Source organism: Rhinatrema bivittatum, chromosome 17, assembly GCF_901001135.1.
Source record: "Rhinatrema bivittatum chromosome 17, aRhiBiv1.1, whole genome shotgun sequence".
Taxonomy (NCBI): domain Eukaryota; kingdom Metazoa; phylum Chordata; class Amphibia; order Gymnophiona; family Rhinatrematidae; genus Rhinatrema; species Rhinatrema bivittatum.
The window spans coordinates 60400384-60416585 of NC_042631.1; the positions used below are offsets into that span (position 1 = coordinate 60400384).

Consider the following 16202-nt stretch of genomic DNA (forward strand, 5'->3'; position numbering starts at 1 on the left):
ACAAGGCCAAAGAAGCCTATTTGATTATACGATTGAATTGCGGACCTTAGCCACAGAACTTTCCTGGCAGGAAGACTGCCTGCGAGCTATCTACATGGATGGACTCTCCCCGCTGCTGAACGATGAATTGGCAGCTCGGGAGCTCCCCTCCTCTCTTAAGGATCTTATCGATCTAACTGGATGCATTGATCATCGTCTCCAAGAGTGTCACTGGGAGAATCGGATGCCCTCTTGGGTTCGCTCCCATTCACCACCAGCCACCAACCCTGCCTATGGTAGGGTCTCTATCGTGGCCAAGACAGAAGAACCCTTGCAGTTTGGCAATGGGCGGCTGTCCCCTGAATAGCGCCTCCGGCGGAGACAAACAGGCCTGTGTCTGTACTGTGGAGTACCTGGCCATCACCTACAGGCCTTCTCAGTCCGTCCAGGAAACTACCTGGCATAAGTTCAGTTGGGGTCCTGAACTTGGGTGCAACATCACCAGCCCCTCAGTTGTCCATGCCTGTCACCTTGATTTGGTTCTGTGGCTAAGATCCTTTCCAGTTCTTGTTCTGGTGGATTCCGGAGCAGGAGGCAATTTTATCCTCAAGGATTTAGTTCAACGTCTGGGTATAAATACCCGTCCTTTAGAGACCTCCTTGTACATTTCTTCAATTTATGGAGAACCGTTACCCGGTCAAATTTCCCTGACCACAGAGCCAGTTCGACTCTTTATTGGCACCCTTCATACCGAAGAAATCGAATTATTGGTATTAGAGAAATCTATCCACCCGGTAGTCTTAGGACTGCCCTGCCTCCAATGTCACTCCCCCCAATTTGATTGGGGGTAGCTTCAGCTGGTGGAATGGGGTTCTACCTGCCATCAGACTTGTCTACAAAAAGTGGTGCCACCCCTGTGATTCCTTTGGCGACCACCTCCTCAGGCACAACAGCTCCCTATGCAGACTTTGAAGACTTCAAAGCAAAAAGCGAACCTTCTACCACCTCTTCGAGGGTTTGACTGTCCCATCGAACTTCTGCCTGGGACCACGCCTCCATTATTGGGGCTTGGGCGGTCTTGAGCCAACGTTCTGCTTCCGGATCCTTAGTCCCATGCTCATTCTACTCTCACAAGTTCTCTTCAGCAGATTGAAACTATAGCATTGGAGATTGCGAGTTACTCGCCCTCAAATTGGCTCTAGAAGAATGGCTCCCGTGGCTAGAGAGCGCTCGACATAAATTCACCATATTCAAAGATCACAATAATCTGGAACACTTGAGCCATGCCCAGCGTCTCAATGCCCGTTAAGCTCTATAGGCCCTGTTTTTTTCTAGGTTCAACTTCGAACTTTGTTATCGTCCAGCTGGAAAAAATCTTTGGGCAGATGCCCTATCACGTTCCTTTGAACCAGAAGATATTCCGGAAGAATCTGGTCACATTATTGACCCAGCTTGTATTTGTTTGTCTGTGACTCACCCAGTTCCCACTGGGAAGGCTATTGTGCCCCGTCAACTCCGTGAAAGAGTCCTCCGGTGGGCACATGACTAAGTTTGCCGGTCACCCAGGGAGAGCGCAAATCCTAGCGTTGCTCCAGTGGTTCTTCTGGTGGCCCACTGATTCCTGCAACATTTGTGCTCAACAGAAACCCCTGGTCAGTCGACCATGGGGTTTGTTCCAGCCACTTCCAGCTCCTGAAGAACCATGGACACATCTCTCCACAAATTTCATCATGGACCATCTAAGGGTCACACGGTCATATGGGTTACTATAGATAGATTTTCTAAAAAGGACCATTATGTTCCACTGCCGGGTCTACCATCTGCTCCCGAATTGGCACACCTGTCCTTTCTCCACATATTTCGACTACATGGCTTGCCCAAGGACATTGTCTCCGACAGTGGTCCACAATTTGTTGCTTGATACTGGCACGCTCTTTGTAATAAATTTGGCATCAACCTCAGTTTGACAACAGCGTACAATCTACAAGCCAATGGACAAGCTGAGCGTATGAACCGCTTCTTAAAATCATTCCTCCGCGCCTATATAAATGTCAAGACAACCGGTCTGAACTCCTTCATTGGGTGGAGTTTTCCTACAACTCCCATATTGCTGCTGCTACAGGTGCATCACCTTTTTCTAGGGATGTGCAGACCAAACGTTTAAGTTCATAAGTCCATAAGTCGAAAGGGGGGGTCATTTGCGGTCAATATGGACATATGGAGAATTCCATAAGTTGAGTCTATGTCCATATGTGCAAATAAAAATTTAAACTCCTCACCCGCCTTAATCCCCCCCCCCCCAAGACTTACCAAAACTCCCTGGTGGTCCCCAGCTTGGGGGGTCAGGAGGCCCCCCCAAGCTGGCCAAAAGTGCCTTTTGGGCCCAACGAGGGTTCCGGGAGCGAACCCGAGGGAAATCACGTGACATCGGCGCCACGTCGGAGTGACGCGGCGTCACGTGATTCCCCACGCGTCCGCTCCCGGACCCTCACGGAACTTTTGGCCAGCTTGGGGAGTTTTGGTAAGTCTTGGGGGGGGGGATTTTAAGGAGGGTGAGGGGTTTAAATTTTTATTTAGATCAACAATCGCGATTTCCAACGTATTCAACATAGCTATGTTAAATAAGTTGGAAATCCGATCGTTTACGCCTCATCACTTTTTTAAGTTAAAAAAAAAATAAGTTGCGTTTTACATTTAAGTTCAAAACGAATGCACACCCCTACCTTTTTCTATTGTCTATGGGAAGCAACCACTACCACCACTGCCCATACCATTATCAGTGCCCTCTCCTGCTGCACAAGCCACTGCTGATGCCCTCAAGGCACTCTGGAATCAGATGAATCTTCGCTTATGCCAAGCCACATTCCATGCAAAGATGTCTGCGGACATCCATCGACGCTCGGCCCCTGAGTTCCTTCCTGGCCAGAAAGTCTGGTTGAGCACTCGGTATATTTGGCTTAAGATACCTTCCCAAAGGTTTGCACTAAGGTATATTGGACCGTTTCCAATCATTCGTCGTGTTGGACCAGTTACATACCAGCTTCGCTTGCCACCCACATTGGGAATCCATAATACGTTTCACGTATCACTTCTGAAGCCAGTAGTCCTATCCTGGCCTTCGCGAAAAGCTCCTGAACCACCTCTGTTGGTTGCAGAGACCGACAATACCTACAAGGTTCATGACGCCCTTGATGTTTGCCGTAGGGGCGACCAGTGGGAATACCTGCTGTCCTGGGAGGGTTACGGCCCCGAAGAAAATTCGTGGGAACCAGCTCATAACATCCTGGATAAAAACCTCCTCCTTCAATTTTATCGTGCCCATCCGGGCAAACCCAGACCTCCAAGGGGGGGCATAAAGGGGGGGTACTGTAACATGTGCCGGCTGCGGCAGACCCATGGCCTGGCTCCCTCACCTCTCTCAGAGGAACCCAGTGCCTGGTTCCTTGACCCTGGTGGCGGTGGGCCGCCCCCAGTGTCTCCAGTTCAACTGCAGATCCCTGTGCTCTGCTTCGGGCCTCTCCGCGTGGCCCGCGGAGAGACGCATTGCTCAGTGCCACACCCCTTCCTTGGCATGTGCACGCGCTTCATTGAGTCTTAAGTACGGTCCGCGACGGGAACCTAGCCGTGGCACCGGATGATGATGTCAGCAGAGCTCCGGTACTTAAGGCCAGGCTCCGCTCCTAAGGATTGCCTTTGCAACAGATCTCCATGCTGGTTGTATACTCGTTGCCTCCTGGTGATTCTCCTTTGTTCCTGGTTCCTGATCCTCGCTGACTCCTATTCCTGGTTTCCTCATTCCTGTGTTCCTGATTCCAAACTACCCTCGGATTGCGTCCTCGGGTTTTGACCTCTGCTTTGTCTGACCACGCTGTTGACTTGACTCTCTCTAAGCCCGGACTTCTGCTTTGCCTGACCATGCCATTTACTCTCTCCAATCCCGGACCTCTGCTTTGCCTGACCACGCCATTGACTCTCTCCAAGCCCGGACCTCTGCTTTGCCTGACCACGCTGTTGACTCTCTTCAAGCCCAGACCTCTGCATTGCCTGACTACTCTATTGCCTTTCTCCAAGCCCGGACCTCTGCCTTGCCTGATACTCCATTGTCTCTCTCCAAGCCCAGAACTCTGCATTGCCTGACTAGTCTATTGCCTTTCTCCAAGCCCGGACCTCTGCATTGCCTTACTATGCTTTTGACTCTCTCCTCATCCAGACCTCAGCCTTGCTTGCCACTGCTTCCAGATTGCCGCCAGCCCCGATTCCAGTTTGCCCTACAACACTCCTTCAGTCTACGTCCTGGACTTGGCCTATTCAGACTCCGGCCTGTTCTTGCTCGCGTGCCCTCTGTCTGACTTTGGTTCTATTGGCGCCCTGTTCTCCAGGACTCCACCTCGTCCAGTACAGACTTCTCTCCAATGTTGCTGCTTCTGGGCTGACCTCTCAATCCTTCCATTGACAACGACATACGGAGGCCCACCTAAGTCCAGCTGGCACCCTTATCCAAAGGCTCAACCCGTGGGGAATGAGGGCTGGTATTGGTGAATCGCCAGCCGGCCTCCGTCTTTCAGCCCACTCCCTACTACAGGTAGTGTCAACCCCACGTCGGCCCAAGGGTCCACCTCCAGTGCAACAATAGGTTTCTGCACTGACCTTAGCCTACTAGTATTTTCTATGTCCAGCAGATGGTAGGCAAGCATCACATGCTCTGAGTTGAGTCCTAGTTAGACTAGGTGAAGAAGAATTTTATTTGGGCACGCAGCTCCTGAGGTGAAAGTTTAGTACTCTCCCTTGGTTGAGCATAGCTCAAGACCAGGGGACTTCCAGTTTAGCTGGAATGGGTTTTGATTTTTCACTGTAATTGGCCTCTTTCTCCCCCTCATCTCCTGTCTGTTTTTTCTTTTCCTTGATCACTCCTCACCCTATTCTGGGGTCCTATCCTCCTCACAATTAAAAAAAAAAAGTGTGAGATCATGTGCTGTACAGGTGCAGCACAGCATTGGAGCATCAGGTGAGTAGCACACTCAGTTTGTTTCCTTGGGCCACCGTGTTACTTTGTCAAGAGACCACGAAGCAGGAGAGAGAGTCGTGGCTGCTTTTTTTGGACCACAGGAATAGAACTGCACTCTATGTTCAATGAAGAGTGTGCCTGCAATCGGCTGGGGGAGGATCTCTTTAGAGTGGAGGACAAGAAGTCTGGGCAGCGCAGTGATTCAGCTGTCTCGAGTGGGAGAGACCACATCAGCGGGTTCATCTGTGCTGCCAGTTCTTGCTGGAGTGCTTCCTGCCATGGCAGGAATGGCAGCCATGTTGGTTTCGCAGCAAAGAGATAGGAAGCTGGAGCTGCCTGCCCTAAATCTTGTGGTTCAAGAGGCAGCGATCAGTGCCATGGGAGACATTGCTAAGAGTAGTCGCCGCATCTCAAAAAAGATATAGTTGCGATGGAGAAGGTACAGAGAAGGGCAACCAAAATGATAAAGGGGATGGAACAGCTACCCTATGAGGAAGGGCTGAAGAGGTTAGGGCTGTTCAGCTTGGAGAAGAGACGGCTGAGGGGGGATATGATAGAGGTCTTTAAAATCATGAGAGGTCTTGAACGAGTAGATGTGAATTGGTTATTTACACTTTTGAATAATAGAAGGACTAGGGGGCATTCCATGAAGTTAGCAAGTAGCACATTTAAGGCTAATTGGAGAAAATTCTTTTCCACTCAATGATCAATAAAGCTCTGGAATTTGTTGCAGAAGATGTGGTTAGTGCAGTTAGTGTAGCTGGATTCAAAAAAGGTTTGGATAAGTTCTTGAAGGAGAAGTCCATTAACGGCTATTAATCAAGTTTACTTACGGAATAGCCACTGCTATTAATTGCATCAGTAGCATGGGATCTTCTTAGTGTTTGGGTAATTGCCAGGTTCTTGTGGCCTGGTTTGGCCTCTGTTGGAAACAGGATGTTGGGCTTGGTCTGACCCAGCATGGCAATTTCTTATGTTCTTATGTTCTTAAAGCAGCAGCGCCTTCTTCCATTTGTTTTCTGAACGCAGTCCTTAGAAGGAGCCAGATTAGCTGTGGCATAAAGGTGAGAGGAGCCATGCTTGACATTCCTGCCACGCTGAGTTTGGAGCCTTACGGTAGCCTTAGGGTAAGTGCAATAAATCTTAACAGATAGATTCCATGATGCTAATACCAGAGATAGGCAGTGAATTTCCCCAAGTTCACCTTAATAATGATTTATGCACTTTTCTTCCAAGAGCTTGTCTTAACCTTTTTTAAACCCAGCTACATTATCATCTTTTATCACATCCTCTGGCAATGAATTCCAGAGTTTAATTATGCATTAAGTTAAAGTCTATTTTCTCCTGTTTGTCTTAAATGTATCACCTAGTAACTTCATTGAATGTTCCCAAGTCTTTCTAAGTTTTGAAAGAGTAAACAATCAATTTCTGTTTACCCATTCCACTCCACTAATTTTTTCATATCTCCCCTCAGCTATCTCTTCTCCAAATTGAAGAGTCCTAACCTCTGTAGCCTTTCCCCATAGGGGAATCATTCTATCCCCTTTATCATTTTTGTTACCCTTCTTTATATCTTTTCTAATTGTGCTATATCTTTTTTGAGATGTGATAACCAGAACTGCACACAATACTCAAGGTATGGTCACACCATGGAGCGATAGAGAGGAATATAAGAACATAAGAAAATGCCATACTGGGTCAGACCAAGGGTCCATCAAGCCCAGCATCCTGTTTCCAACATAGAAACATAACATAGAAACATAGAAATGACGGCAGAAGAAGACCAAATGGCCCATCCAGTCTGCCCAGCAAGCTTCCCTCATTTCTTCTCTCATACTTATCTGTTTCTCTTAGCTCTTGGTTCTAATTCCCTTCCACCCCCACCATTAATGTAGAGAGCGGTGATGGAGCTGCATCCAAGTGAAATATCTAGCTTGAGTAGTTAGAGGTAGTAGGGGTAGTAACCGCCGCAATAAGCAAGCTACACCCATGCTTATTTGTTTTTACCCAGATTATGTTATACAGCCCTTATTGGTTGTTTATCTTCTCCCCTGCCGTTGAAGCAGGGAGCTATGCTGGATATGCGTGAGGTATCAGTTTTTTTCTTCTCCCCTGCCGTTGAAGCAGAGAGCTATGCTGGATATGCATTGAAAGTGAAGTATCAGGCACATTTGGTTTGGGGTAGTAACCGCCGTAACAAGCCAGCTACTCCCCGCTTTGTGAGTGTGAATCCTTTTTTCTTCTCCCCTGCCGTTTAAGCAGAGAGCTCTGCTGGATGTGTGAAGTAACAATTTTTCTTTTCCCCTGCTGTTGAAGCAGAGAACTATGCTGGATATGCATTGAAGTGAAGTATAAGAATGGAGTGATCAAGCTAGTTGAAAGGCATCAGGAATAGAGGAAGGTGGAGGTAGTAATTTGGCCAATCCAGGCCAATCCAGGCCAATCCAGGCCAATCCAGGCCATAAGAACCTGGCAAGTACCCAAAAACTAAGTCTATTCCATGTAACCATTGCTAATGGCAGTGGCTATTCTCTAAGTGAACTTAATAGCAGGTAATGGACTTCTCCTCCAAGAACTTATCCAATCCTTTTTTAAACACAGCTATACTAACTGCACGAACCACATTCTCTGGCAACAAATTCCAGAGTTTAATTGTGCGTTGAGTAAAAAAGAACTTTCTCCGATTAGTTTTAAATGTGCCCCATGCTAACTTCATGGAGTGCCCCCTAGTCTTTCTACTATCCGAAAGAGTAAATAACCGATTCACATCTACCCGTTCTAGACCTCTCATGATTTTAAACACCTCTATCATATCCCCCCTCAGTCGTCTCTTCTCCAAGCTGAAAAGTCCTAACCTCTTTACTCTTTCCTCATAGGGGAGTTGTTCCATTCCCTTTATCATTTTGGTAGCCCTTCTCTGTACCTTCTCCATCGCAATTATATCTTTTTGAGATGCGGCGACCAGAATTGTACACAGTATTCAAGGTGCGGTCTCACCATGGAGCGATACAGAGGCATTATGACATTTTCCGTTTTATTCAGAGGCATTATGTTATTTCTTTGTTCTCTTCTCTATTTCTTTCCTAATAATTCCTAGCATTCTATTTGCTTTCTTGGCTGCCCCTGCACACTGTACAGAGGATTTCAATGTATTATCCATGATGACATGGATAATATGTTGAAATCCTTTTCCTAGAAGTGACTCCTTAAGTGGAAACTTGCATTGTTTAGCTATAATTTGGGTTGCTCTTCTTTATATGCATCACTTTGTACTTGTCCACATTAAATGTTATCAAGACCCCTTTAAAAGACCAGAATCTGATGTTTAGCCTGGTCCACCTTAAGACACAGTCCAGAAGGGAATTCTATTCTCAGGGTATTGCTCTAAGCAGGGGAATAATAGAATAGTCCCTGGAGGGAAACAGGGAGGGCCTAGAGTTGAGGAGAAGGCAGCTCCCATTACAAGTCTGATCTATTGCTGTAACTTTTGATTTAAAACGTCTGCTGTAAGTAGAACTATCCTGTTTTCTGTTATGCTGTAAATAATAAAGCTGATTCTGTGGGGAAAAGGCGGAGCCTAGAGTACTCTATCCTCTAGTATGCTTATAAAGCTAAGAAACACTCTCAAGTTATCACATCCTCTTCTTGGAAGAGCTTTATGGGGTCAATTTTGGAACTAGCTGGAGAGCTTGCAGGTATGCAAGGACTTTCTATTTGTGAATCTTTCTACTAATTTTTAAAGGGAAATTTCCCAGAGAACTATTATTATGGATTAATAAGTTTAATTTCTTTTTATTTCATTAGGTTAAATATGAAGAGTTTTTCCCAAAGGTTGGAGTCAATGTATGCCCAGATTGTAAGAAAGAAATTCCAAATCTTCCGTCTCCTCTTGAATTTGATGATATGATGGAAGAAGCACGACTGCGCATGCTAAAAGCACAAATGGTAGGTCTTACTCTGATTTTGCATTATCATTATTTTTATTTTGATATATAATACGGACAGGGCATTTAGGGGTAAATTTACAACAGGGTACTAGCTGCAAAGGTTTACATGAAGTTTAAGACCCACATGAAACAAGTGTTATGGTTATGAGAGAATGTAAACCATGGGCTGAGGTAAGAGGTGACTCCGCCCACCGTCAGCAGGCTTAGTCTCAGTGACGTAAGACACAGCTGGAGATAGAGTTTTATTATGAGGAAGGAAAGGTAATATCCACAGACTCACAGATGACGTAGTACAGTTCTGGGTTAAGGAATACCCAGAGAGAGCCACAGCTGAGAAAACCTGGTAGTGGCCTTCAGAGCGGGGTACACCAGGGATCCCTTCAGATGAGCGCGGACAACTTCTGGGATACAGGTCCGGTAGTGTCCCGCAGAACGGGGTATGCTGAGGAACTCTGTATGAGATGTTGAGACGTAGCAGAAATGCCAGGGCCCAGAAGTAGTGCTTGACAGCTTGTACTGTAAATAACTGTAAAGAAGGAAGCTGAATGGCTTCAACTGGTCAGTGACAGTAGTGGCCCGGGATCGGGATACACCGCGTGGAATCCACAAGCAGTTCGAGTAGTAGAAATCAGAGAAACTCTCAGTAGAAGTCAGTGGTACTCACAATAGAAGATTCCTGGTGAGAGAGAGAGAGAGACTTGAGGAGCAGGTCTAGATGCAGTCAGGCAGAAGGCCCTCTGAGGAGCGGATAGCCGGGAATGCAGGGGAGCCCTTGAGGAGTGGGTACTCAGAGTGTTCAATAGCCAAGATTGGTACAGGAACAGGAAATCCTTGAGAGTGGAGAAATCAGCAAGACGGAAGTCCTTGCTTTCTCACAGGACAAGCAGGATGGTAGTCCTCACATATGGGTGACATCATCAGGATGGAGCCCAATCACGGAAAACTTCTGTCAAAGTTTGCAGAACTTTGACTGGCCCCTACTGGGCATGCCCAGCATGGCACTAACCCTGCAGCCAGCAGGGGTCCCCCTTCAGTCTTCTTTTTTCCGCGCAGCAGTAGCCTCGCGGTTTAGGAGCTGCGAAGAGGTTCCTGACAGGAATTTTCCTCACGGACTTAATTAAATTTAAACTGCCCCACAGGGGTCCCTCCTCTAACTTTTTTCAGGCCGCGGTACTCCGGTAAGTTTTTTCACAGTTTTTCATCGATTACCGTCGAGTTTGGCCCTCGCGGCCTATTGGCAGTCGACCGTACCGTGGCTCAATTTTTTTCTATGGCCATGGCATTGGGGTTTCATCGGTGCCCGGACTGTACTCGCACCATGTCTATCACAGACCCTCATGGAGTCTCTGTAATGTGTTTAGGCCATGAGCATGATGTCCTGACTTGCACCAAATGTGCTCTCATGACACCAAAAGGTCGCAAAGCCAGAATGGAGAAGATGGGACTTCTCTTCCGTGCTCATACCCCGACGCCGTCCATCGCATCGACGTCATCGGAACCGGCACCGTTGAAGTCGCACCAGCATCGACCACCGTTCGGTGACCGCCCGCCATCGACGTCTTCATGGCCATCGACTCCCATCTCTCCCCCTGAAGATCGAGGGGATCGTAGGGAGAAACATCGCCATTGGCATCGTAAGTCTCGGACCATCGAGAGAGCGAAATCATCGACCTCGCCACCATCCAAGCCACCATCGAAGAAGCCCCATCCAGGAATGGCACAGACCATTCCTGCGACCGGGACATCGAAGCCACCCTCACCCGATTGGGGTTTGGGAGTCGCGATTCCGCCTATAAAGGTGGTCCCTCCAACTGTGTCTCAGCCTCCCTCTTCTGTCACGGAGCCGGGGCTGCTTGTCCCAGGTCTCCAGGAAGAACTGGACCGGCTGGTCCAGGAGGCCATCAACAAGGCGATGCAACGACTCCAGGTTCCTCCGGCACCGACACCGGCACCGAGAGTGGAACCAGTCACTGACCCGATTCCAGCAGCGCTGGCTCCGCTGTTATCCCGGATGGAGGCGCTCATGACCGCCCTTCCACCGGTAATTCCCGGGTCTCCGATGACTCCGGCGCGCTCCCCGTTGACAGTTTTATCGGGAGGAGAAACACCGTTCCTCATTCCTCCTTCGGGGATATTGCCTCAGCCATCGATGCCATGTCATCCCTTGCCACCGATTCATTCATCGGGGGCGATACGCACATCAGCACCATCGATGTCTTCCATGCCGGCACTGATACTCCCCAGGACATCCACGGTTCCCCCGGTGATTCCTTCGATTTTCTCGGAGCCTCAGATGGTCCCTTCGGGTATCCAACCCCCTTCTCATCCTACAGGTCAGCCCGCTGATCCTTATGACACCTGGGGTGATGATAGTTCCACAGACACCGATGACTTACCTTCACCTCCCTCTCCTACTGAAAGTAGAAAGCGATCTCCTCCAGAGGACCTTTCTTTCATTAATTTTGTTAAGGAAATGTCGGAATTGGTCCCTTTTCAGCTTCAGACAGAGCAGGATGATAGGCACCAGATGATGGAGCTTCTCCAGTTCCTGGATGCCCCTAAAGTGATCACTTCTATTCCCATTCATCAAGTTCTTCTTGACCTCCTCAAAAAGAACTGGGAAAACCCTGGATCCATTGCCACAGTACACAGAAAGGCTGACACTACCTATCTAGTACTGTCAGCCCCTGGCTTTCAAAAATCTCAGCTTGACCACCACTCAGTTGTGGTAGAATCGGCTCAAAAGAAAGCAAAAAGGATGAAGCCTCACTCCTCTACCCCTCCTGTTAGGGAACACAAGTTTCTAGACAATATTGGTCGACGAGTGTTCCAAGGGGCCATGCTCATCTCCAGAATTGCTTCTTACCAGCTGTACATGATCCAATACAACAGGGTCATTTTCAAGCAAATACAGGACTTCTCTCAAATCCTGCCTGACCAATTCCAAGACCAGATTGAAATCCTTGTCAACAAAGGGTTTGATGCAGGAAAGCATGAGATAAGAACAGCTTATGATATCTTTGACACCTCCACTAGAGTGTCTGCAACTGCCATTTCGGCAAGACACTGGGCATGGCTCAAGTCTTCTGACCTTCTCCCAGAAATACAAGACAGGCTCTCTGACCTGCCCTGTATAGGAGATAATCTGTTCGGTGAGCAGATTCAGCAAATAGTGGCTGAATTAAAGGACCATCATGAAAACCTCAAACAGCTCTCATCGATACCTTCTGACTTCCCCTCTAGACAGCCCTTCAAGAAGGACTCTAAGAAGTCATTCTTCTGTCCAAGGAAGCACTATCCTCCACCACCAAGGTCCCGAATTACGAGGCCTTATAAAAAACCTCAGCCTTGCCAGCCTCTGAAGCAAAAGCCACAAGCAGCTCCCCAGCCAGGGCCTGCTTCAGGTTTTTGACATTCCCTTGGAGAGCAGCGGCCTGATTCCTCTGCCAAGCATACCAGTGGGAGGTTGATTGTGCCACTTTCACGGCATGTGGCAATCAATCACAACTGACCAATGGGTGCTAGCAATCATTGCTCAGGGTTACCACCTAAACTTTCTTGCTCTTCCACCGGACTCACCACCTCTACAAGCGTGGAGAGTAACCGATCACTCTCTCCTCCTGGAGCAGGAAGTTTCCCTTCTTCTCTAGTTAAGAGCAATAGAACCCGTCCCACTTTCGCAAGAAGGCCTAGGGTTCTATTCCTGGTACTTTTTGATCCCCAAAAAATCCGGGGGGCTTCGTCCAATTCTGGACCTACGTGCCCTCAGCAAGTACCTCCAGCGGGAAAAATTCAAGATGGTAACCTTGGGCTCGCTTCTACCTATTCTACAAAGAGGAGTCTGGCTCTGCTCTCTCGATCTCCAGGATGCATACACGCACATTGCGATATCTTCAGTTCATCGCAGGTATCTCAGGTTTTTAGTAGGCCCAAAGCACTATCAATACCGAGTGCTTCCATTCGGCCTAGCGTCAGCACCACGAGTCTTTACCAAATGTCTCGTATTTGTCGCAGCTTTTCTCAGGAAAGAAGGTGTTCACACCTACCCCTATCTAGACGAATGGTTAATCAGGGCCCCAACCCAGCAAGCCGCTCGATCGTCCCTGGATTTGACCCTGCACACTCTAATTTCTCTAGGATTTCTCGTCAATTACGAGAAATCCTATTTAGTCCCATCTCAAACCTTGTCGTTCATTGGGGCAGACTTGGACACCTTGCAGGCAAAAGCCTTTCTACCTCGACAACGAGTGCAAACCCTCGTATCCCTCGCTCACCAGTTGCAGTCTCAGCATACAGCAACAGCTCGCCAATTCCTTGTCCTTCTCGGACACATGGCGTCCTCAGTCCATGTCACACCAATGGCCCGCCTGGCCATGAGGCCCATGCATTGCACTCTGAGGTCACAATGGATTCAAGCTACTCAGCCTCTGTCGACCATTGTCCACATCACCGACGCACTCCGTCTGTCTCTCGCCTGGTGGAAAGATCAGAACAATCTCCTCCAGGGACTGCCCTTTCAACTACCAGATCCTCAACTCATTCTCACCACCGATGCTTCCAACCTCGGGTGAGGAGCCCATGTGAACGATCTACAGACACAAGGATCTTGGTCTCCAGAGGAAGCCAAACACCAGATAAATTTTCTGGAGCTTCGAGCAATGCGATATGCTCTCAGAGCTTTTCAGGATTGCCTGTCAAATCACGTCATCCTGATTCAGACGGACAACCAGGTGGCCATGTAGTACATCAACAAGCAGGGAGGCACAGGCTCCTTCCTTCTGTGTCAGGAAGCTGCGCAGATTTGGGCGGAAGCGCTCTCCCACTCGATGTACCTCAGGGCCACCTATTTGCCGGGAGTGCACAATGTCTTGGCAGACAAACTGAGTCGTGTCTTCCAACCGCACAAGTGGTCTCTCAACTCCTCGGTAGCGACCTTCCTCTTCTAGCAATGGGGTTATTCCCAAATAGACCTCTTTGTGTCCCCTCAGAACCACAAAGTGGACAATTACTGCTCCCTCATTCAGAACGAGTGCTCTCAGTCCAGAGATGCATTCTCCCTCTCATGGGCAACCGGTCTGCTTTATGCATTCCCTCCACTTCCTCTTCTCTCGAAGACTCTCGTGAAGCTTCGTCAGGACAAAGGGAACCATGATCCTGATAGCACCTCACTGGCCACGCCAAGTGTGGTTTCCCATACTCCAGGATCTCTCCATCCACAGGCACATTCCCTTGGGAATGGACCCGCATCTGATCACTCAGAACGACGGATGTCTACGCCATCCCAATCTTCAGGCCTTGTCCCTTCAACCACTTAACCTTTCCGATTCAGTTTCTCGTGTCCTGATTGCTTCACGGAAGCCTTCCACAAGAAAGTCTTATTCCTATAAATGGAAAAGGTATACATCATGGTGTTCTTCACAATCCCTTGATCCTTTTTCCTGTCCAATCCCAAGGTTTTTGGACTATCTCTGGCATTTATCGGAATCAGGTCTAAAGACCTCTTCCATCAGAATGCATGTCAGTGTGGTAGCCGCCTTCCATAAAGGTGTCGGGGATGTCCCTATATCGGTACAACCCCTTGTAACAGGTTTTCTTAAAGGCTTGCTCCATATCAAGCCACCTTTACGTCCTCCGGCCCCTTCTTGGGACCTTAATCTGGTTCTCGGGCGGCTCATGAAACCACTATTCGAACCTCTTCACTCCTGTGACCTAAAATATCTCACATGGAAAGTGATTTTCCTTTTGGCTATCACTTCAGCTTGCAGGGTTAGTAATTAAAGGCCCTAGTTAACTATCCGCCTTACACTAAACTCCTGCAGGACCGGGCGGTACTCCGCACTCACCCTAGGTTTTTGCCTAAGGTAGTTTCGGAGTTTCACATTAATCAATCCATCATACTACCTATCTTCTTTCCCAGGCCCCACTCCAACCCAGGGGAACAGGTTCTGCATACCCTTGACTGTAAACGGGCTCTAGCGTTTTACCTAGACTGTACAGTTGCCCACAGGAAGAGCAGTCACTTATTCATCTCTTTCCATCCCAACTAATTAGGGCAACCTGTGGGTAAGCAGACTCTCTCCTCCTGGTTGGCGGACTGCATATCTTTTTGCTATCAGCAAGCAGGCATTCCTTTCCAAGCCCGTGTTAAAGCACACTCTGTGAGGGCCATGGCGACTTCAGTAGCACACCTATGATCGGTGCTGCTTCCTGACATTTGCAGGGCTGCCACCTGGAGTTCTCTCCACACTTTCGCAGCCCAATATTGCTTGGACAAAGCCGGAAGACAAGATTCCATCTTCAGCCAATCTGTCCTGCATAACCTATTTCCAACGTGACGTACCAACACCCTTCCGCATGCCCGGTGAGGTTCAGGATGCCCTCTACCAAATTCCACCCCAGTTGTTGTGCCTGTTGCACGCCGTTGGGTACATTTGGTGCATGTTCGGACATCCTCAGCTCGGTACTCACCCATATGTGAGGACTACGATCCTGCTTGTCCTGTGAGAAAGCAAATGTTGCTTACCTGTAACAGGTGTTCTCACAGGACAGCAGGATGTTAGTCCTCACGGAACCCGCCCGCTGCCCCGTAACTTTTTGTTGTTTTATTTTTTCGGCACTGCCTGTAGCTATCAAATAAGACTGAAGGGGGACCCCTGCTGGCTGCAGGGTTAGTGCCATGCTGGGCATGCCCAATAGGGGCCAGTCAAAGTTCTGGAAACTTTGACAGAAGTTTTCCGTGATTGGGCTCCATCCTGATGATGTCACCCATATGTGAGGACTAACATCCTGCTGTCCTGTAAGAACACCTGTTACAGGTAAGCAACATTTGTTAACTCAACGAAGGCAAGGGTCAGTCGGGTTAAATAGTGAAGCGGGTTGACGTCATCAGAAGGGGACGCTTCCGAGGTTCCCGCCATGATGTCTTCAAAGGAGGCCCTTGTGCGCACGCGCCTAAGTAATTCTGGGTCCAAGATGGCATTTGGCAGCATCCATGCTGTGCTGAGAATGCCAGAGAGGTTGGCGAGGACTGGCAGAGACCGCCTCTTTTCCCAGACTTGATGAACATAAGAACATAAGAACATGCCATACTGGGTCAGACAAAGGGTACATCAAGCCCAGCATCCTGTTTCCAACTGTGGCCAATCCAGGCCATAAGAACCTGGCAAGTACCCAAAAAACTAAGTCTATTCCATGTTGTTATTGCTAGTAATAGCAGTGGCTAATTTCTAAGTCAACTCAATTCATAGCAGGTAATGGACTTCTCCTCCAAG

The 16202-nt window shown here is 48.4% G+C and overlaps 1 protein-coding gene across 1 annotated transcript in view; it reads left to right on the forward strand.

Moving 5' to 3' along the window:
• The window catches only part of LOC115079138 (sodium/hydrogen exchanger 10-like), a 947289-nt gene that overhangs the window by 423038 nt on the left and 508049 nt on the right, over positions 1–16202 (forward strand). The window contains exon 7 of the mRNA XM_029582257.1: positions 8789–8929. Within this exon, the coding sequence (XP_029438117.1) occupies positions 8789–8929 (141 nt within the window). The remainder of the gene's footprint in view (positions 1–8788; positions 8930–16202) is intronic.